This window comes from Asterias amurensis, chromosome 10 (genome assembly GCF_032118995.1).
Source record: "Asterias amurensis chromosome 10, ASM3211899v1".
Classification (NCBI taxonomy): domain Eukaryota; kingdom Metazoa; phylum Echinodermata; class Asteroidea; order Forcipulatida; family Asteriidae; genus Asterias; species Asterias amurensis.
In genome coordinates this window covers 2,916,901-2,940,862 of record NC_092657.1, presented here as the reverse complement: position 1 = coordinate 2,940,862, position 23,962 = coordinate 2,916,901, and the positions used below count along the sequence as shown (strand labels likewise).

The 23,962-nt window shown below is 37.6% G+C and overlaps 2 protein-coding genes across 2 annotated transcripts; one reads left to right on the top strand and one right to left on the bottom strand.

Annotated features, from left to right (window-relative positions):
* Nucleotides 1-1,351: 1,351 nt before the first annotated feature.
* LOC139943356 (uncharacterized) lies at nucleotides 1,352-13,287 on the bottom strand. Its single transcript, XM_071940186.1, has 6 exons — nucleotides 13,082-13,287; nucleotides 8,985-9,056; nucleotides 8,632-8,697; nucleotides 7,780-7,889; nucleotides 6,927-7,061; nucleotides 1,352-5,932 (listed from the first exon to the last, which is right to left on the bottom strand). The coding sequence occupies exons 1-6, from the start codon at nucleotides 13,285-13,287 to the stop codon at nucleotides 5,748-5,750; spliced, it is 774 nt and encodes a 257-aa protein (XP_071796287.1). The 3' UTR covers nucleotides 1,352-5,747.
* Nucleotides 13,288-13,829: 542 nt separating this feature from the next.
* LOC139943279 (PHD finger protein 23-like) lies at nucleotides 13,830-23,170 on the top strand. Its single transcript, XM_071940101.1, has 5 exons — nucleotides 13,830-13,961; nucleotides 14,407-14,450; nucleotides 17,817-17,903; nucleotides 19,453-19,567; nucleotides 20,093-23,170. The coding sequence occupies exons 1-5, from the start codon at nucleotides 13,940-13,942 to the stop codon at nucleotides 20,326-20,328; spliced, it is 504 nt and encodes a 167-aa protein (XP_071796202.1). The 5' UTR covers nucleotides 13,830-13,939; the 3' UTR covers nucleotides 20,329-23,170.
* The last annotated feature ends 792 nt before the right edge of the window (nucleotides 23,171-23,962 follow it).

The following is a 23,962-nucleotide window of genomic DNA, read 5'->3' as shown; positions in this document are numbered from 1 at the left end:
TATTATCAGAAAGTAGACATTGTAGTCAACACTCCAGTCTAAAGTATGAAATTGTTGATGAATAAATTATCAATAAAATTATCAGTTTTAAAGTTGCGTTTCCCTTGCTGTAATTTTGTTCAAGTGGGAATGTTCTTCTTTAGCCTCTAACAATTGTCCCTTGCGATCCAATCGGCTTGACTTTCGGACATTGACATTACCGTAACTTTCGACCCCTGTATATGCCAACCCCTCTAAGTTATGACCTCCCTATGTTCCAACACTCCTACTTTCCAGCACCCCTGTGTTCCACCAAGCCCTTTTAATACTCCTATGCTCTGACGCCCTTAGGTTCCAATAAACCCCTTAATTGTAATATTCATGCTAAGATAAAATGCTATCCCCAATCCAGTGATACTGTATCTTAATTTTGGTTTTTACCTGTTACCCATACACCGATGTGTGTTAGCACTGTATACTCGGTACTTTCCCGAGTGCTGTGAAAACATATCACAGGCATATTACTTGGGTGAGATTCGAACCACTGAGCAGTGTCTTACCAACTAGACTACCAAGTTTGGCGGTAGCTAGAGGTAGTTCAAATCCTATAATTTGGCAGCGGGTATCGCAACGATATAATATATGTCAAATTTGCATTGGGGATAAAGAATATTAATTTTGGTTTTTACCCATACACCAATGTGTGATAGCACTTTATACTCTGTACTTTCCCCGAGTGCTGTGAAAACATATCACAGGCATGTTACTTGGGTGGGATTCGAACCCACGACCCTTGCAATTCTAGAGCAGTGTCTTACCAACTAGACTACCAAGGTTGCCCGGCAGCTAGAGGCAGTTTGAATCCTATAATTTGGCAGCGGGTATCACAACGATATAATAGATGTTCAATTTGCATCGGGGATAAATAATATTAATTTTGGTTTTTACCCATAAAGCGATGTGTTAGCACTGTGTACTCAGTACTTCCCCGAGTCATATGTGAACAAATATCACAGGCATATTACTCGGGTGGGATTTGAACCCACGGGAAATAGTTCACCCGAAAAGTTATGACCTTTTTTGAGCTTGTTGTTTAGTAGTGAAATGGGGGGGGGGGGGGGTCGTGATAAAGGATATGTTTTCGAATTCTTTTGGGTTAGGAACATAACATTGACCTAGTCACATCTGAATCCATTGACTGTGCTTTTTCTATGACCGATGTCTGAAATGACAACATTAAAGATTACAGACTTTCTAGAATTCCGACGATAGCCACTGCCAAATATTTTGCAGGATTTCAGACTTAAACTAAGACCATACTCTTATTCAGAAGCAACTTGACACAATTTGTTATAATAATGATTACCTTTTTATTGGTGTTTCATGCTAGAGATGACAGGGAAAAAAAGTTAAGTGTGCATAAGATAATAAAACTACATTACAGTGAATAAATATTTCAAACTCGAAAGTTTTGATTTCATTCTGCAAAACAATATTACACAGTAGCTCTTCTTTGGTACTAATAGTTCAGGAATCTATTGAAATATTATATAAGAAAGACAATGGAAGTAAATTACAGTGACTGGATCTCAATGTGGGTATATGCCTTCCCTGGTTGAGACCTACTTTTTTGGATAGTACTACAGGACAGAGGCTCAACTGGAACATCCTTTTCATCCGACAACTAACACCTGTTATCTCCATGTAATTCTCCGGTTATCTCTTGCCACACCAGAATAAAATACTAAATACACTTTTTAAAAGTTGAAATTAGAAATTGCAAATTTCATAGAGCTGCTTAAAGCACAAGAAGTAGCTAAGCACAACAAAGTAATGCTTACCAGACTAAGGTTATCAGCCAAAATATGATACCACATGTACACATCTATGACTGGTTTCCTGCTCAATTTTGCTTAGCAGTCAATTGTTAGGAATATTTTTTTTCTGCTGTGAAGTGCCTCGATGCAATGGGAGCATTTCAAGCACTGGAACTGAATGTTGTGGAATACTGGTGACAAAAAATTAAAACACTGATAAAACAAATTTAGCCTGATCCATAACATTTTTTGTTTTTAAACCAACCCCCAATTTCATAGATTTGCTAAGGACAAAAAGTAACTCAACAACATTTTTCTTACCAGAATAAGGTTATCAACCAAATACTATGTGTAACATTTATGACTGGCATTCTGCTTAATTTTGCTGAGCAGAAAAAGTTTAAGCAATAATTTCTGCTTAAACAGCTCAACTGGGCCCAAGGTTTTAGTTGTTCTTAACCAATGTAACTTAATCAGTAATAAGCCCTTTACCTTTTCATCTGGCTCCCAGACTCCCTATATTGCAACCGGGTTGCTTATGAAAGAAACATGGCCAAGGAGGACAGACTCTCTTTCTAACTCTCACAACATACATTAGAAGTCATATCACTAACTGATTTACATAAATTTGCATATTATTTGTTTATACATACATCAATGTTTGATAATATTTAATTCAAATAGAAAAAGGAAATGCTGACAAGGGGGAAAAACCTCCAACAAATTTCGTAAGACACTACTTTGGTAGAAACTGTTTAAACAGTTTACATAAATTAGCATATTGTTGACACATAATAATTAGATCATTGTACATATATTTAGTTCAAAAATAGAAAAACAAAATGCTGATCAAAAAGAAATAAACATCTCAAAGAAATTCTGTTAGACACATTATTTTGGTACTGTTTGTAAAAAATAACAATTAATTAGTCAATGTGTACAGGGTCTGTGTCATCACATGATCATTGTCCGTTTGTGAGTGGACATGAAAACTTGGACTCTCACCCACACGCACTTTACAAACAATAGCTTTAAACGGTCTGTATCTGTTCGGTAATAACTTTGAAAATTGATGCCAATAAAAACTGTCTTGGTAAAAAGTACAGCAGCTTTGGGTAGTATAATGCATTTTGAGACACTTCTCACCGGTCGAGTTGGTCTTCGAAAAGCGTTTGTAACCGTTTGTTAGAAAATGCATATGGTTTGAAAGATGTTGTAAAAGTAGAATACAATGGTACACGCAAATATGGCTCGAAATTGCGTGCTTTCAGATGCTTGATTTCGAGATCTCAAATTCTAAATCTGAGGTCTCGAAATCAAATCTGTGGAAAAATTACTTCTTTCTCGAAAACTACATCACTTCAGAGGGAGCTGTTTCTCACAATGTTTTATACTATCAACCTCTCCCCATTACTCGTATTGTAATCGAGAAAGGTTTGTGATAATGATTATTTTGTGTAATTACCAATAGTGTCTACTGCCTTAAAAAATTTCACATGTTAGTTTTATGGTATATATCTACAACTATATAGGATTGAAGAAAAGCAGTGGGGTTCAATTGCCAAGCGTGTACAATCCCCTTTAAAGGAGCCTTCATTATTATTATGCACATGTGTGCAGTAACTGGAAAAAAGTTCAGAGTTCAACGGGTGTGGCCGCGTCACATGCCCGCAAGTGTGCAGTAACTGGGTAAGAGTTCAGAGTTCAATGTCTTGCCACGGACTCACTGTGATCCCGACAACACAGCCCCTTTAATAGTAAATACTTAGACTGCTATATAAACATATTACACTAGGTATCTTATATAAGGCCATGTTTGGTTAATACTGACCTGTGAAATACATACATGGTGATCGACAAATAAAAAACCTTTTCACTGTTTTCAACATTTTCACTTTTTCAACATTTTCACTGTTTTCGACGCAATAACAGTACATGGTTTGTTTGTCTTATATAATACATGTAACACATAATTACACGTGCACATCAACTGCATTCAAAACCTTAGTACATTATTTGCTAAATTTATAAAAGCTGCAAAAAGGAACACAGCAAAATTAGTGTACAATTTTGTGACTTTTGTTTTAAATAGAACTTTATCATGCCATACGATTTGTTTTATCCCGAATGTGCATGCTATACAAGAAGGAATACAGAGCAAGGGCTCAGACTATTCTGTCTTTACGAGTTCGAGTGTACACCAACTAAAAGTTGACCACTTTGACTCGAACCCAGGCTGGTCGACCAATGTTTGACTACTGTTGTTGACCATTTGGAACCAGCCTCAGGAGCTCATGGTTTTTTCTGTGATCTCAAAAGCCTTTTTACATTCTAATGTTATGTGTAAAGCGCAGATGGGGACCAGTGACGCTATAGCGAGAAGGCGCAAGGCAATAGAGTGTTGAATAAAGTGGTACCCGATGGCTTGACTACGTTTCCAAACTAGTCGTTTGAGTGCGTGCGTCAATTTGCATTTACACTGCTGGTCAGTCAACTAAAGTGCATACTCGAACTTGCTAAACGTATGGTAGCTGCAAAGGGCCATGGCTTATCAGTGTGCTAGTACGATAGCTATGAATAGCCATGAATAGCCATGTGTTATCTGTGTGCACACCAAAGTATTGAAGCTGCAAAGAGCCATACCTTATGTGTGCGCACAACAAAGTACGGTAGCTGTGAATGGCCATGCGTAATTTGTGAGTACGCTAAAGTAAGGTAGCTCTGAACAGCCAGTCAGACAATGGTTTATTCTCTTGCTCAATGCCTGTTATCACCATTAATAAAATCATTTCGATGCTCGAGTTTATCCCTTAATCTATTAAAATGTTTTAATTCTTTTCCCCAAAAAAGCTGCAAAGTTCATTAACATTGATTAAAATAGTTCTCATAATCATTTATACAGTACAGTACAAGTTTAATTTTACATTAAATTTACCAAAAGACTGCCCCAAAATATTATTAACAGATCAAAGAAAATGCACATTATATACAAAAATAAAAAAACTTCAGGCACTTTCATTAAAACATCAATCCAAAATTTCTGTCTAATATACAAGTCCACTCCAGCTAACAAAAAAACTGAAAATGGGGGTGGGGGATTTTTCAAGTACACTTGCTGTAAAAAAGAAAAGAAAAAAGAACTCTGCGTATTCTTAGACCTCAAAAAGTAGTTAATGGCCCGACGTTACGACCCTAGTAGAGGGCTTTACGTTTCTGGTAACTTCAGGCCATCAACCATTGTTTGCATAGTTACCACAGGTCCTTTTGGTTGGTAGGCAGTTTGCAACAGGGCTTAATTTCATAGAGCTGCTAAGCACAAAAGTTTGCTTAGCATGAAATTTCTTCCTTGATAAAAACAGGATTGCCAACCAAATTTCCATTTGTTGCATATTGATAGCTACTGGTATTCAGCTGTTGTTTGAAAATCCTGAAAATAACGTGAACATTTGCTTGGTAATCCTGCTTTTATCAAGGCCAAAATTTCATGCTAAGCAAATTGTTGTGCTTAGCAGCTCTATGAAATTGGGCCCAGCTCATTCTACTTTTTCGTTCTTAGAACTTATCACAGGAATGCTCCATTAGAGACGGAAGCTTAACAGACACACCCTTTTCGTCTGACAACTCAACTTGGATATAAATACCTATCTGGAAACCTTTTGGTGACACTTACATGTATACCCCAATGGGGAGATATATACGCCTTAATGGGTACCATTTCTCCCAGTTTGAATACTAATACCCATCAGGAAATGTTTAGGTAACAATAACAACTCATAACTTACGGTGGCCTTAATCAAGACAGTTTTTACCCAGTTAGGATATTTACGCCCATCAGGTACCTTTAGGTACAATCCCAAGCTACCCTAATCGGGTACTGATTAAGCCCTTCTACTCACACCCAAGGGATATCAACGATAACATTTGAGGAACGCCCACGTACCCATCCGGGTACTATAATTCTGTGGTGACGTCGCTGTAGACCCGGTTACCTGCCCCTGCGTCTTTACGGACCACTGAGTACCTGATGGAGGAGTTGTACGCCTCTTTCTGCTGGTGGTTCTTCCTAATACTGAAGATGACGATCACCGTGCAGATAACGACTAGTACAATGATCGGTATGATGATGGCAAGTACGTCTGCAAAAACAAACGATGAAAGTTTTTATTTTTGTGAAGTCTCAACACTCCTGGGGTGACAGATCTGATTCTTCAGCTGCGCCAGGCATCTGGAACTCTCTACCACTTTAATCTTAGATCTTGTCTGTGTACCACAAAATTTAAATCTCTTCTCAAAACTTATCTTGTCACAGGTTTTCAAGGACTAATTTTGTTGTGTCTCTGATTTCTTTCGGGTTTACAGTACTTTGAACACCCAGCAGGGAGGGTATGTGAGCACTACAAGTCTTTTTTTCCTTACAAGAGATGAGGAGCTATAATTTTGAAGTTTGAGACCTATCCTTTATCACACCATGTAATGGTTTACAAGGTGCTGTGACGCAATATGCAGCCAATCAAACCAGGAACACTGGGGCGAACCCCTTCTCTTTTTGAGAAGTGCAGTGAGTTCTTTTGCGTGCGTTACACAACACATGGGACTAGCGGCTTTACAGCCCATCCGAAGAATGCAGCATTATGGTTATGTGTCTTGCTTAAAGCTGTTTACTATGTGACATGTGTTTACTATAATCCGTAATCCTTGATGTCGAGAATTGATAATTTTTTTAATGTTTTCTCAAAAAGTAAACCATTTTATGGAATAATATTTCAAGAGAAGTCTTTTACCATTACCTTCTGTAAACCCTGTAAGTTATTTGTAAATCTATGATATTTTTTTTTTCTGTTCCAAAAGTGTACAATGGCTTTAAGGACACAAGTGTCTCGACGGGGACTCGAACCGTCACTCTGCTGATCAGACACAAGGTCATCGAGTTATGAGACTAACTTTTAGTACATGTGTAGCACCTTGTCAGGTTTCACAAGGTACCATGAGGTTTCACAAGGTACCTTGAGGTTTCACAAGGTATCTAGTGCAATCATGGCAGAAAACATCAGGACAAACCCCTTCTCTTACATGTCTTCAAGACAAATGCATAAAGTGGTCAATGTTTGTAAAATAGATTGACGTCCTTACATAATTTATTTGTCGCCGGTGCCAGTGTGGTCCCCACTGTGGTGAATGTCATGGGTTCCGTCACTATGTCCGTCACTACTGGTGCTTGCTGTGAAGTGTTATCATCTATTGCAGTTGGAGTGGGCTTTAAGGTTTCTGGATCATAAAACAAAAACAAGTTTGGTGAGAAAGTTATTTCATGTACTGCTGATCTTGTATTGCAAAGAATTCTTGTGACTGGGCCGATCCCCGCCTCGGCTGGGTGAGACTTGGTTTTAAGTCTAACAAATGTCTGAGATATACATGTAAGGGTGAACTACAGACTTATTTGCAGGCTATCAACAACTTTACTGTTTTTTCTGAGGGCTTAAAACATTGGACATCAGAGTTTGGTATTCCAAGAAGAATGTCATGCCGGCTGGAGAAAGTCAATAATTCAATAGCGTGTCGAATAAGAATACTAATAATCATAAAACATGCATTTATATAGCGTTTAATACCAGGTTTCCAAGCGCTGAACAAGAAGTGTATGATAACAAAAAAATGACAATTAAAAGTGGAATGAAATAGCTAGATAGCAGAAACTGTCCAGCTTAGAAGGCATGTTTGTGTGGATCATTGTATTCTACTTTTACAACATCTTTCTAACCATATGCATTTATAAAAAACGGTTACAAACGCTTTTCAAAGACCAACTCGACCGATCCAAGGCAACATGTTCCTATAACCGGTCTTGCTGGCTAGTCACTGTAAAAGAGCACTTGGTTTAAAATGCCTCGTAGTGTCCAATATACCCTGAATGCCCCAGACTTGAAATATTCAAAAATATATTTTCCAGAGGATATTTCAGTGTAGTTTACTATAGTAAACTTACCTAAGAATGTTGCTATTTGCACTTTTGAGTCACATGACCCAACAACTTCAGGAACATTTGTGAGCCACAATAATCTGTCATCACAGATTATTGGGTTATTATTAAGAATGCTGAAAAAAAGAAAAAAATCGATGTTGTTATCATAAAAATCATAACTAGTTTTATAGCATATTGTACAATAAAAAATATCAATGCGCCTTACATTACAGCTCTGGTCAAAGGGCCAATAACATTCCTGTAATCTTTCTCAGCTCCCTGTGAGTATACAGCCCAGGGGTGGATTTCACAAAGAGTTAAGACTAGTCTTATCTCGACTTAACTCGTCCTATCTTAGGACAATCCATTCGTTTTTAATATCTCCTAGGACTAGTCCTAAGTTAGGACTAGTCCTAACTCTTTTTGAAATCGACCCCTGAGCTGCTGTGGTGCTCTGAAGGCTTTTTCAAACACAATATCAACCGCTACCATCACATGTACCCATTTATACATCTGGGTGAAGAGAAGCAACTAAGTAAAGTATCTCGCTCAAAGACCCCAGGGTCATGACCAGGACTTGACCCCACACCCCACTGACTAAACCATCATGACCCAATTTCACAGAGCCGCTTAAATGTAGGAAATTGAGCAGGATACCAGTCGCAAGTTGTACATATGTGACATGATATTTTGGCTGGTAACCTTACTCTGGTAAGCAAAGCTTTGTTGTACTTAGCTAAGTTTTGTGCAGCACCTTAAAAGTGTACCCAGAACTTGAATTTGGAGATTGACTTGTGTCAACCACTGGTCCATCAAGGTGACTTGAGGGCAAGCACCACTTTGGAATGTTTATAACTATGTCCCTTTATTTCTTACACTATTGATAGGTTTGAAGGCAAGCTCTGGTTTGCAATGCGAGTTAGCCCATTGTCTTCCAGAGATCTGTCAAGAAAACAAAACAACATAAAATTGGTCAATCGAGACGAAGAAACAATTCATAGAAAAATGAACAATGACAACGCCCCTCCCCCTTAAATTAAGTTGATGGGTGGCATATGATATTTGGCTCATGCAAATTTCAAATGAGCTTCGACAACTTGCAATTAAAAGCCAAAATATGCCCAAAATACAAACACACAAAGGGTTCCAAAACTGGTCCCTTCATGTCCTACTCTCTCAATTAATACACAGCTATAATGTAAACACAGTCTTTGAGAGGAACAACTTACATTGTTTCAAGCTGTGTGAACCCAGATAGGACGTCCATGTCAATTACTGGTATACTATTGTTGGTCACGCGTCTGTAAATTAAAAAGTGAAAAAGTTTAAAACTCTAGATCAACATTTTGAGGAAACAGGGCCCAATGTACATTGTAGCAGCCCGATTCCAGAACTGGCATTTCATCTTAGAGAGGGCAAGGCCAATTTCATCTCAAAAAGGACACTTTCATTAGAAAATCTTAAAAGTCAATGGGAAACGGGTGATAGGGCTTGAATGCCAAGACCAGAGGCACTTGCGTCCTTAGCAAGACACTTTTGAACCATTGACCTTTGGATGGGATGCAAAGCTGTATACGTTCAGGTTGTTGTGCAAGACAATTAAAAGAACCCAGTTATGCCCCTTCACTTGTCGTTTTAAGAAAAGAGGTTTGGCCCAGCGTTCATTTTTAATAGTGGCTGCTGAATTTACTGCAGCACCTTGTAAACCCTCAAAGGCGTTACATATTTTTATCAGAATCCTGTCTAAAAAATGTTTCTCTTTGTTCAACCGCCCGTAAGTACCTTATTAATATTGGTTTAGGCCTCAAAATAACCGACGGAACACACAGCAATTGCCGTGGGCCCTGTGCTTAATTGCTGTGGTGCCCTTTGTAAAGTTCCAAAGTTCCTTATGTGCACTATCCAGGTCTGAGTAATACTTCATGGAGGTTTTGAAGGCGATTGCCTCCATGCCCCCTGGTAAATGCCTCTGTGCCCTTGAAATGCTGACAGCAGAAATTTATGGTTTCCCCATAGGGTGCCCTTTCCTAAGGAAAACATGCCTTCGTGCCCTTGCCCTTTCAAAAACGAAGCATACAGGCCTGACTCTGCATAATGCAGTGTATAGACTCTTATATTATTGTAAACACTTCCAGGGTACTGCTAAGATGAAAAGTAATTTGCATTTATGAGGCTCTACTCAGAAAAGTATTGTTTGCTTACTTTACTGAGCAGTATTTTTGTATTTAACTGACTAGCAAACTCCTTTTTCAACCTCAAAATAATTCCTGAGGGACAGTTTGAGCAAAAGCAAAAAAAAAGAATCTTCACATAACAACCTTTAAAAAAAAATAAGGTCCCTAGCAAAGAGAGAAAGCCCCAACAAAAACCAGCGACGATGCTTTTATAACATTTACAAGTGAATCTGAATGGCAAGTGTGTACACAGACAACCCAAGGGCTCTGTATTTTTACCCCTGGTCCCACTTTGCGCTCGTTGGACCATAAAATTACTTGTCAGGTACCAACAAAGAGAGGGCATTGTATGGTGTAGAAAATAGCTGGTATACAAGCTTTGCGTTTAATGGCTGGGTATATTAATAGGATTTCAAGCGTTTACCTGGGCTCTCAACTTGGGGTGTGAAAGGCATTATAAGGGGTTGACTTTGAAGTCAGGGGGCCTGATGTAGGTGGTAACCTTACTAGGTGGTAAGCCCAACACCAAGGAGAGCAACGGGTGTTTGTGGTCAGAACAAAAAAATATTTGATATATTAGGTTTTTAGCCTTCCAGAAAGACTCTGCTAGGGTTGAAATGTCAAGACATTAACTATTTTTTGCATACCATCTAGGTCATTTTGGTTGATAAGCAGTTTGCAACAGCTACTTCTATTTTCTCGGTGTACATTTCACTGAAATAGGGGGCTTTCCTCTTTTGCAAGAAAACGTTTTGTTATCACAGATATAAACCATTAGAGCCAGAAGTGTTTACAACAAAACTATGACAGACTTATTAAAAACAAAACTATGATAGTCCAACAAAACTAGGGCAGACTTCAAACAAAACTAGTTAGGCCTAACAGAGTTTAAAACAAAACTCTTTCAGAACTTAAAACAAAAATCTTTCAGATTTTTTTTTACAACAAAACAAAACCAGACATTACAGAAAACTCTACCAGACTTCACAACAAAACTTACCAGACTTTTACCAGAAAACTACTGACAAACTTTACAACACAACTACACCAGACTCAAATCCCCCAAAATACCAGACTTCAAAATACTAAAACTTAAATATGTATCATGACTTCCACATTTATATGGGCTAAAAAAATACCCAAACTTGTCTTGATTGGTCCTTGGTCTTTGATTTACAAACAGTGTTTTATAGAGCAGACAGGGAAAACAAATGTCACTTTGAAATGTAAGCTGTGATGAAATAAATAAATTGAACTGAATTGAATTGAGTTGAATTGATAGAAAGAAACTATAAATAAATAGTAAACTTAGTAAGTGTTTAAACCATGTGTAAATTATCTCTTTTTTATGAATCTGAGTGTAGGCTCTGAGAAGAGTCGATGTGGTGTCGACGGGTATTCGTCTCTCAACTCAAACAGTACTCCATTACTCTGCTCATCTTCAGGAGAAACTGAGTTAAATTGAATTGACTTTGAAATTCTACCGCGACTTTAACGTATACCTGGGATGCAGTGTACATGTATGATTGATTGCATGGCATTGCATACCACGCACGTAAATTTTAAGAATTATGCAAACACTTGTGTACACTATTTCAATGCTTGCACAAATAGGGAGAACCATTTTAGGTGTGTATTGAGTTGTCAACTTGTGTACCGAAAGTAGGCTTATCAAGTACAAGTCAATATCTACAAGTACTATAGTACTCAAAACATACATGGCCCAATTTCATAAAGCTGTTTTAGCAGAAAATACTGCTTGATTAATTTCTTTACTAAGCAAAAATTTAGTGGGGACCAGCCACAACAATGCAAACTTGTCTGTTTCTGCTATAAGCAATATTATTCTGTGCTAAGCAAGTTTTTGTGCTTAGCCCAATTTCATAAAGCTTTTTTAAAGCAGAAAATACTGCTTGATTAATTTCTTTTCTAAGCGAAAATTGAGTGGGGCACCACCCACAACAATGCAAACTTAATTTTGGCTGGTAACCTGTTTCGGCTAAGCAATATTATTCTGTGCTTAGAAGTTTATGTTGTGCTTACTTGCTTTATGGAGCCCGATTTCCTATGCTGTGTAAAGCAGAAAATACTGCTTGACAAAATCCTTTGCTAAGCAAAAATTATGTGGAGCACCAGTCACAACAATATAAACTTTTAAATGTAATTTTGGCTGGACAACATTCTTGATAAAAACATGTTTTTGTTGTTCTGCTGTTTTCTCAACATGTAGACATTAATAATATTCAACAGAAATTTACCAAGTGAGTTTCATTGTATCACTCTTTTGATAAATTTGCCAATTTAAAAATGTATATTGATAAAAACCAATGTATGAACCTTTTTTGCATTACAATACATTGGTAAAGTAATTGTATTTTTATATTAGAAAACTTACAAGAAAGTTAGTTGCAATCACGTAACCCTCCTCCCAGCGGCGGAGGAGGGTTACGTTATCGCAAACTACAAGAAAGTATGAATGATGTCACCCAGCAGGGGTGTCTGTGTGTCTTTTGGACACCCTGTTTAAAATGTTGACAACCTGTTTTTTCTGTTGTATTAAATAAATATTAACGACAATTTAATAGGACTAATTGTATGACTAAGACTAAAAAAAGAGAACAGTATTTGACACCACCCAGTTTTAAAATTTCCAGCAAGTTTTGACATTATTATAGTTTGTTTTTTTAATTACAAAATCTTGGCTAAAACCATGTTTATTATAATATAAGTTTCTGTTGTTATAATTAAATTATAATAAATAAATTATATTTCATTTAGTTTAAAATGTTAACATTATTTGCTAATTACGTGCAACTAATTATAACAAAACCCTACCACTTTTACAAGAATGATCATGATGATCGAAATTCCTCCCTTTCTGTTCAACAGCCATATTATTAAAATCAGTCTATTTACAGTAACCAGGAAATAACAACCAACAGAAAAGGGCCCAGGTACAGAAAAGCAGTAATGGACTGTCTGGTTACCGACCCACCCCAACAGTTTACTAGCTACACACAAAAGTCTGTACCCTGGACCCCGACACAATCCGAGCGTGCAGCCCGAGTCAATTTCGCCCGTGCTTCAGCTCCGATCAACGGTCAATATAATCGTGAGCAATTACCATAAAATTGCCTTCTAATCGTACTTACATATGAACAATCGTATCCTTGTGCGGAACATCTGTTGGAAACTCCGTCAAATTAGCTGATATGCACGAGAAAAGCTTTTCAGTGCATGTGCATTTACTTAGCAATGGATCGGTACAGTTTTGTGAGCTGACACAGCTTAAAAAGAGGAAAAACACCATGCATTTTATGGAGCAGTTTGTGGGTTTAGCGACTACTGTTCGCGCCATGTTGAAAGAGTATTGGTGTCTTTATCATTCGAATCCTGCTTACGCTCCGGTCGGTATCAGTATGTAAAAATTGTCTTTGATGCTCTTTGTTAGGTTATAAGTAATTGAATATCTTAAATTTATCGACACAAGATATTAATTTTAGGTTTTCTAAGTTTTTATTTCATGTTACAAGAAAAACAAAACAAAAAAACAACACAATATGTACGACCCTTAACGTAAGTAGTAATACAATACCAATTATTTTAATAAGCAAACGGATTTTCTTTGCTTTTTGTTCTGTTTTGCGAAACAAATTGAAAAGCTACTGTCGACTGATGTCTACTCTTGCCACATTTTGTATCCTCTTAATCATCGGTAAACAAATCTTAAGGAAAACAAATTTAACGAGAGGAATTCAAGCGCATTTTGTCAAAACAGTCACCCCCATAATCGAATGGGTGTTACCAGGAAGTTCGTCAAAGTGACCTCAGAATCTAATTATGCATGTAAATGAGCTTGGGGTCACGCCCCCGCTCAGGATCCCATAAGCTTATCGGTGAGAATTTACGAATCGGACAGAATTCATGTCTCGCAGCCGCTCCAAATTTCTACGTTTTTCTTGAAAACTCGCTGGACAATTCCCCAATCTATTGGGCTCCGATGAACCGCCATGTCTAGTGAAGTATTTACAGGTGAGTTTTAAAGATTTCAACATCTAGATTGGTTTAAAACAGTGCGTTTTCATGATGGGAAAAAATTGAAACTGTGTGATTTCGGTAAACCAATCAACATGGATGGTCTTATCACACACGCACGACGGTTGTCAATTTTTATTTTTCGCGATATCCTTGTCAATCCAACAGCAGTTTCATGAATTTAACAGAAAACAATGTTTTTGACAAATGGAATATGACATTTCTTCACACCTACATTACTTGTCATACTCTGTAAATGTAAAAAACATTGGCGATTTGGGCCACAACGAATCGTTTTTTAAACGTCCTTCGGTGCCTTTGAAATTTTGAATGGTCCGTGTGGTTGTGTCGGCATTTCGAATTCTGAGAAAAACATTTTCTTTTCCTCCCATTCCAGCGTTGGTAGTGCGTTCTAAATTTGGTTTTATTCCCTTTTTTGCAGTACCAGTCCCGACGAAAAAGCACAGAAGAGAGTTTAGGATGTCGGTAAGTGAATTATTGTGTAATTTTTGTGATTTGTAAATATGACAACTGCCCAACGTAGGGGACTATTTTAGCTTGATGACCATGCCGTGTTTACAACGAAAAACCTCCGGTGGTTTTATGAACGGTCGCGCTGCGGATGTGTTTTCGTACAGTTTTGGTCATCGTGTTTCGTTACGTTTTTACCTTTTTCGTCAAAACTGATTGACAAATTTCCTTAATAATTGCTCTGCGGATACTTTAAGTGTTCCTTTCTAAGGATGCAAATTTTCAGGCACTTTTACCGATTAGTTTTTCTGAAAACAGTCAACGTTTGCGACTAATTTAATGAAAATCTGGAATATTTTGTATCGATTGGGCAATTACCCTCCAAATATTCAAATTCACTCTGCAATCTCAAAAACTGTTCGTACGATTTTCTCCAAACTTTCACCAGTTAACAGTAACATCAAAGCGGACACCTTGTGCAAAGTTGACAAAAATCCATCCATAAAGTGATACTTTTTACCGCATTTTTTCCCGATTGTCACGGTAAATTCCAAGATGGCAGCCGTCGTATGTATGTGTATTGAATGACACTCAAAAAATGTGAATGACCAAAACACGTTTTAATATTTGAAATTTCGGACGACTTCTTCAAAAATAATGATTCTGTGTGGATAGAAGAGTTGTTTTAACAATTGCCCTCTTTAATGTAGTAACTTAAATATAACAAATTAATTATGGATTTCGCAATTTGTAGGTATGTTTTTGTTTTAGATGTAAAATTTTGTGAAAAGGCAAGGAACCTGTGTATGAGAGTATTATGTCTTTATGAGAAGTTTGAACAGCTGTTCTTTAAAAAAAAAATCAATTTATCCAGTGTTTGGTTATTAGTCAATTTGTTGTCTTTTTGCGATTGAAAATAGAGGAAAGTTACATCTGAATCTGGTCTTTGGTTTGATTTTGTTTGCCTTGTTTATAATCTAAAGTTTGACAATTTAGGGGGTATACTGTTGAGGGTATACTGAGGGTATACTGTTGTTAGGTTTAGTATTTCTGGTTTTGTTAAGTTTTAGTACCAATCAAGTAAATCATTTTTTTTATCAATCTAACCCATAGAGTTATATATAAGGATTAGAGGGCGCACTGGCCTATATACGCGACCCGGCATGCGCGCAGGCGGCCATTTTCTAAGTTGACAAAACAGGCATCGCACAGCGTGTGTTTGTGCGGCCATTTTGTAGGTTGACACAACAGCATCGCGTGTAGCATTAAAAAAACACAAACTCCAACGTGTACTTCATATTCAATGCACGTGCATAATGGCGCACGTGTCTCCGTGCGGTCCCGTCGCGTTTGTGCAAGAAGCGTCACCAGTGCGCCCTCTAGTGATCTAACCATTTTAGACGGAATGATTGTTCCTCGGTTTGCTGATATTGTAAATCTTTAGCAGTTTGAACGTGGGATCCATTCAAATTTGTGATTTCTTTCCTCCCTCACATTTTAAAGCAATAATTATTGTACTTATCTTGACTACTGAGCGCAAGTGTTTCAATTTATTTTTTGAATAACTCAGTGAATACGTGTGGCAGACTTTCCTGCTCTGTTTTATGTTAGAGTTTTTGTATGTACCCGTTCACCGAATCCGATGTGTATAAAGCACTGTATACTCGGAACATTCCCGAGTTCTGTGCGAAAAAAAACACCGCAAACCACTCAGGTGGGATTCAAACCCACAACCTTTGCCACGCTAGAGCAGGATGTCTTACCACCACTAGACCACGAGCTAGCCTGGTGGCTAGAGTCAGTTTGAAATAAGATGTTGCAATCATGGTTTTCATTTTTAATCACACCACTTGTTGCCTTTTTATGCCCAGTTGTGCGCGTTGTTTTCGGTGGAACCATGTACTGTTATTATGGTGTGTCATGTGCACCAGGGGATAAGAGCACCGGGCCCAAGCTCTGATAGCAGAGTATGGGTTCGAATCCCAGTCTTGACACTTTTAATAGTTGCTAAGACATTTAACCAAATTGCTTCGTCCTTTGGATGGGATGTAAAGCCATCGGTATCATGTGTTACTTGTTAAAGACCCAACAAGGCAGGGGCATCAAGGCAGGGGTCAGGGCCAGGGGCACCAAGGCAGGGGTCAGGGGCTTAGAGGCAATTGCCTCAAAGTATTCTAGACCTCAATGTACACGAGCAGGGAAATCCGCGTCACTTTCGCAGGTTTCGCTTGATGAAGTACATGTATTTTAAACCAGTTGTGCCACATCACGCGATACGAAAGACGCGCACAGCATTCCCTTATAAGGAGTTGTTTACCCAAGGGCGGCAGAGGGCCTTACCATTGTGTTGTGTTGAAAGAAATCATTGAACAATTATAATTTTTGCATTTATTTTACTTTTTGACCAAAAGTGTTGATGTTTTTTGACCGAAAAGGTATTTTATGAATGGGAATCAAAGTGTGTTGAATCGGTTTTCAACTATTGCGTAGTTTAAACCTGCCGAGGCCTGGTTCTTGATAATTTACCTCGACTTCGTCTTGGTAAAATTATCAAGAACCAGGACCTGTTGGGATTAAACCACTAGTTGAAAACCTCTTTACCACACATTGATTCCCTTATTTTGGCACAGCCTGGCTGTAGTTTATGGATCAACACTATTCAGCAGACATCAATATTCATAGCCTTTTATACCAGTTAATAAGCATAATTTATACTATGAATAAACATGAGTTGGACTGTACCATTTTGAACCACCAACTTTAAATGGGTTTGTTTCTGCAATGTGTACTGAGTACAACATTTTCATTCACTGGTACTGACATTAGTAAATGAATGCGCACAGAATGTTGACAGAAACTACATTGTAGGTTACAACTGGTCCTCAGTCAGTCCCTAAATGGTTTGGGCAAACCTAATACAATGGGTTTTGTTGTCTTATTGACACAATTCACCTGACGACCCGTAATCATCAGAAAAATCTTGGATGCGCCATACACTGGTAGCCGGGCATTGTCTCTGTGCGTTATTCAGTGAAGTGCGCATTTTAGACAACGCGGCGTTTACGCGTAAACCTAACTGCCCACCAATATGGTGAGCGTGGCACAGTCGCCGCGTGTGACGGGGTGTAAGAGGTCAATGCATTTACTTCTCAATTTGTCACAGTGACATTGTTCAATGTGTTAGAATGTGAGCAAGTGAATATTTTGTTGTGGTATACATTTTTTGAGACTGAGACAGGGGAATTAATAATACATTTAATTTTGTTGTGAAATTGTGTTTTATTTTTCCATCAGACATCATTTTTGTTTGATGACTTTCAAGCTATAAATTAAAAAAAGTTCACCCTAATATTTAACATGTTTTTCTCTTCCTTTCTTCAGCCCTCACCTAAAAAGAGAAAAACCATGACGGATTTTAACACATTTTGTACCTGGGTTCTAGACTATGAGGCATCGTTGCAAGGAGAGGTACGTCATAAAAATATTTAATAAGTTGTTCTGTTTTATTTCTATTTTGTTATCATTTGTTTTATTTACCTCTCAACATTTGTTTCCCCTTTGAAGTCCTGTTCATACTTCCTGCAGCTGTTTTTGCAGCGAATGTTTCACAGGGGGGTTGAGAACAAGTCGACTCTTGCAAATTATTTTTGTTGTGAATTTATGAGCGTTAAAATTTGTATCATAATTTGATTTCCGATATTCTTTTTGCCCTTAGAAAATGAGCAGATTTGTATTATAGCCAGGACTAAAGTCTTTACAAATCTATGACATTTACTGATTTATTTTGACCTTGTACTCAACCTTGTACTCAAAATAAGATTCTACTGTTTTCCGAGTGAATATTATCATACCAGATTCTTATAACATTTTAAACATCTGAATATAATTTTATGTTTGCTTTACTTTTGCTAAGAAGACGTATAATGTTTTTCATACTTTGTTCTTTATACAAAACTGTAAAATTCTTCATTATTTTCCTGTTGCAAGTTTTCATTTTTTATGTCAATGGTAAAAACCCCTGTACAAATAATGGTTGTGTCCGGTGTATATTTAACAGGTCAACCCTGCGGTTGTGTCACATTCCTTTTAAAGGCACTATTAACATATGGAAACAACCACTATGGAATAGGGGTGTGCACTTTGAATGTTTACAATTAATCTCTCTGACACTGTGTTCTGTAAATGGTGCATTGAACTGGTCCTTGCTCAATGGTTTAATAGGGTTTTTAATTAATATAAATAGTTTTCAATATATTGAGTGTTTGTTATTGTTGTCTTTTATTGTTTTGTGACACACTTTGCCAGAAAAAACAATCTCCATTACTGTTTCGTTTGGGTTATTCTGTTTTGTAAAACGCTTTTTAAAATCTTACTCTTGTCACAAATTGTACATGTGACATGGTATATTGACAACCTTTCTCTGCTTAGCACAATTTTGTTTTGCTTAGCTTATTTTTGTGCTTTAGCAGCTCTATGAAATTAGGCCCTGGGGTTACCAAAAGGTTCAACTCCATTCATTTCGCATTGGAAGACCTCTAAATCTTTATGAGTTTACAAGACCGCTTATGAACTGTAATTGTGTATTCCCATTTCTGAGTGCTATTGACTTTTCTTCTCTATTTTTGATAGTTTTAGTGTTTTTTGTAATTTGTGCTTGACAGTGTATAGTCAATCAACATTTTAATGTGTGTAGCTTATAATATTTTTAAATTGTCTAGTATTGTTTAAGATTTTAAACAGCGCTTTGATGCTGTTGCTTTATGCGCTTCATAAATGTTGGTTATTTTTATTATTAACATAGGCCTATCTTAGAATTTGAATCCCAGTTTCAGACTTTTTCTTTTGCAATTACTCGTACCCCTTATTATTAATTTAAATTACCTCTGTGTACATGTATATAACCTAATTATGTAGGCCTACGTTTTATTGTGCTAAGACAATGGTTCATGTGTACATTTACATTAACAATTAATTCACAGGTATTGAAATAACTGTTTTTTATTGGGTTTTGGTTCAGGAGCATATTAAGAAGAGAAGTCCGAGTCCGCTTGATAGCGAAGGTAACAGTACATCAAGCAGTGATGTCTCAGACATTGTACAATTTACACCGAGGTCACATCATAAGGTCAAAGGTAATACAGCCCCTTTTTTTAAACTTGTAAATGAATACCTACATGTATAAAACTGAAGTTTAATGGATTTTAGGCATTACATTGTGAGGTATCAATCATGTCAATATATATATTTGGTTTACAGTAACACCATGTTTTTTTCTCAGATCTTGCCAACCATTTTCTTCTTAAAATGAATGTAAGACTTAAACATGACTCTAGTCTTACCTCCATCCCCCTCCCGTCTCCTGCATTATTCATCCTTTGCAAATGTAGCGTTGTGTACGGGGGAGGGGTAAGTGGAGGGCAGGTTCACAATACAAATCACTGTGGCAAACCACCCATCCTAAGTTAAGACGAATCTTAGTGCTTTGTGATTTTCTTTCTGCCTTACTCTCTCTTTTAATTTCTCTCCACTTGGCTGATTCTGTTATCTGGTAACACTAGAAAACATAAATTGTGTTTTCATTTAGCCTTCGAGAAAACGCTGCCAAAGCCAAAACGTCAGACCACTAACTATTCTGTATTTTTCTACTCTGCACACAGATGAAGACTGGGAGCTCGTCACTTGTTATTGCTGCAAACCGTTTGCCGGCCGTCCCATGATAGAATGTTCCGAGTGCTCAACCTGGATCCACTTATCTTGTGCTAAAATCCGAAAAAACAATGTCCCCGAGATTTTTACTTGCCAGCAGTGCAGAGACTCAAAATATGAAATCCGGCGCTCGAACCGAGCACGAGAACCAAAGAAACAATTCAAAGAACTCTACGAGGAATTGTGAGAGCTCGCGAGTTAGTGTTCGTTTTTGATACAGTCGCTCATCAAGAAAGGTCGCTCACGTCATCAAGTCGCTCACCCCAAAGGAAAAGATCGTGAAGAAAGTAAAACATATTTTGTCATGAAAGATTGAGTTTTACAGGGATGAGAAATCTTAGATTTTCATCTGGTTCAAACTTTTCAAGTCAGCCTTGCGAAGAAAATCAGCAACTATTTTTCCACATTATAAAGAAATCCTGCTCTTTTATCTACTTCTCTTGTTCTGAGAACTTACTGAGAACACTGTTCCTAATATAAACCCCAGTTACTAAAAGAACGAAATGCCATCATTTCAACGTTTGGGTCACTTTTTTAGACTCTTCGGCAGCAATGACTCTCACTGGTTTATGGACAATCCAGAATTCCTCAGCAGACTTCGATCATTTCACGTCTGTCTGGGTTGTACCTCATTCTTCTAGTCAATGCATCCATAGTGAGGCTGGATGGACACATTTAGTCTGGTACCTATGGACAAGATGGACACCTCAATTGGCATTGTCAGTTCGGACACAGGGAGCTCAACGAAATATGAAGTTGGTCTTGGCTGCCATTGAATAGGAGTTTGCCAAAACAGACAACCCAAGCCAAGAAGAAAGCAAATAAAAGGGAAAATGTCTTAAGTTCTAGACAGCAATTTCCTTATTTGAGAGTTCATCTGCCAGTGCTTCAACAAGTAAAAACGGGTGCTAAAGAAGAGATGGGAGGAATCAAGTTCTTCGACAACTTATCCAATTCTTAAAGAGTTTCAACATTTTCCTCATGGCCTTCATAATTTCTTAAATAGGAGGAACCAAGTTCTCCGACAAATTCATCCAGTTCTAAAAGAGTTTCAAGAAAGTAATAACCCGGACAAGTTTTAGGTACAACAATGTCTTCAACAGTTTCTTGGAAAATTTGTACATTTTCCTCATGACCATCAATGAGTTCTTCAATAGGAGGAGTCAAGTTCTTCAACAACTTTACCCAGTTCTACAAGAGTTTCAAGAATGTAAGAACTTGGCTCTACAACTGCAAGTACAACAGTGTCTTCAACAATTTCTTGGAGAACAACTTCATCTTGACAACTTCGTCCATTTCTATAAGAGTTTCAAAGTAATAACTCTGACAAGTTCTTCAAGTGCAACAAGTCTTCAACAATTTCTTGAAGAGCTTCAACAATTTCTTTAAGAACCTCAACCTGTTCCAGCAGCCACCCCGGACCGTGGTGGATCTTATACCGTTTGGATTCAGTTTATAACAAAATTGACGAGCGAACTGATTCTGCTGATTTTTAACAGTTGTTCCCCAGGAATGCACAAAGGAGCATTTCAACAGGGTTCCTTGATGGAACGTTTTCACCTCAAAAAATAAGTGTGAGGGTGACATTCGGGAACGAACTGAAAACAGACACATTGTCTCCGAGAGCTGTAAATATTAAAATTTCTAATAAGTGCTTCTCTGGAGAACTGCGATGTCACACTTCGGAGTTTTATTTAATTTTTTTTCAGTAGTGTATCATATGGGAACTATAGGCCTATATGAAAATGAAACTTAATAATAATATTATTTATGCAGTGTTCTTGTTTTACAGTGGGTCATTGGCCAAATGCTGACACTTGAGGGCCAGTAACCATTCTTCCCAACACCCCAAAGATCTTGTTTCGGCCAAACATTCAGGAATTTGGGTCCAGAATGCTCTCCAAAGTTTCAAAACAAAATTCTTGGGAGAATCCTGGAAATAGGATATTTTGGGTACAATGTTTTTTAAAGCGGCAACTAAATACCTACAATTTTACATGTACAAAGGTATAGTTTAAGCTTCCCTGTGTCGACCCCGAGGTGTTCATTCGGGTGATCCCCTGACAAGAGCTCATCAAACAATTACTCAGACGCAATGCACCTTCGGGCCAGCCCCAAGTGACCCACTCCACAAGCAGGGCACTTGGGGCTGACCCGGGTGAGCCCCTGGAATGACGTCAAAGCGAACCGGGGGAAGATCGGGGTCGACACAGGGAAGTTAATCGAACGCACCCTTTGTGTATTTTGGCACATCTCAATGCACATTATTTTTTGGTACATGTACATGAAACTGCAATCAATTTTTTTTGTCCAAAATTAACTCTGATGTTACGCAAAATTGATGGTGCAAGAAATAAACATTTTGCACAAAAACCCTCATAAAAGGCTGGAAGAAGGAAATAGTCTGGTTTCTTTTTGTACAATGAATATTACCATCTGTCACTGTGATTTACTACAGGGAACATTTCCAAGATGTTGGCAGATGATTGGTAATAGTCTATTTCAGTGATATTTTTTTAGTGAACAAAGCAAATAAAAATGTTAACAAAGGCAATGCACAATCACTGAGTAGAGACAAAATAGATGAAAAACCATGGCAACAGAAAACGATGTATATAAATATAGAAAAGAGAATTGTTCTATTTCATGTAAACACTGCCAGAAGTCTTATGTGTGGTTAGAGATATCTGTGTTTTTGTCGATTGTTATGTGGTATTTGAGGCACTGCATGGTAAGGTGTCAGCATACAATGTATTTGGTCTGCAGTAACACCATGTGTGTATCTTCTTTTGGGTAGATTATGTTCTTTTGAGAACTTGTCTTGCTATTTATTCTACTGCCGCAGAGTAGATTTTTTGGAGACTTCTGATTGTTCTTTTACACTAGGCCTGGAATGTCATCTTTGAGAGGGCAAGGCCATTTTTATTTTGCAGAGGGCACTTCTATTGGAAAATCTTTAAGGAACACGTTGCCTTGGATCGGTCGAGTTGGTCTTTAAAAAGCGTTTGTAGTCGTTTGTTATAAAATGCATTGGTTAGAAAGATGATTTAAAAGTAGAATACAATGATCCACACAAATTTGCCTCGAAGTTGCAGGGTTTTCTTTTTACTTTGTGAACTAACACGGTCGGCCATTTATGGGAGTCAAAAATTTGACTCCCATAAATGGCCGACCGTGTTAGTCGACGAGGTAAAAGGAAAACCATACAATTTCGAGTGATACTTATGTGGATCATTATATTCTACTTTTAAAATATATTTCTAGTCAATGCATTTTATAACAAACGGTTACAAATGCTTTTCAAAGACCAGCTCGACCGATCCAAGGCAACGTGTTCCTTTAAAGTCAATGGGAAACTTTTGGAAGGCACTAAGGCCAAGACCAGGGGCAACACAGGCCATGGCCTGCATGGTCTCTGTGTAATTCAAAGCCTCTTGTAGAACATGTACAACTGAAAAATCTCCAAGATTATGAAAAAATCTTCGCGCCAATTTATTTTCATTTTATTTGGCAGCAAACATGAAAAATCACATTAAAACAATGGCAAATCAACAGATCGACAAGAACAAGCAATACAATAGTTTTAAAGGCAGTGGACACTACTGGTAATTGTCAAAGACTAACCTTCACACTTCCTTGGTGTATCTCAACAAATGAATAAAATAACAAACCTGTGCAAATTTTAGCTCAATCGGTCATCGAACTTGCGAGATAATAATGAAAGAAAAAACACCCTTGTCCGACGAAGTTTAATGCATTTGGATGGTTGATTTCGAGACCTCAAGTTCTAAATCTGAGGTCTCGAAATCAAATTCGTGGAA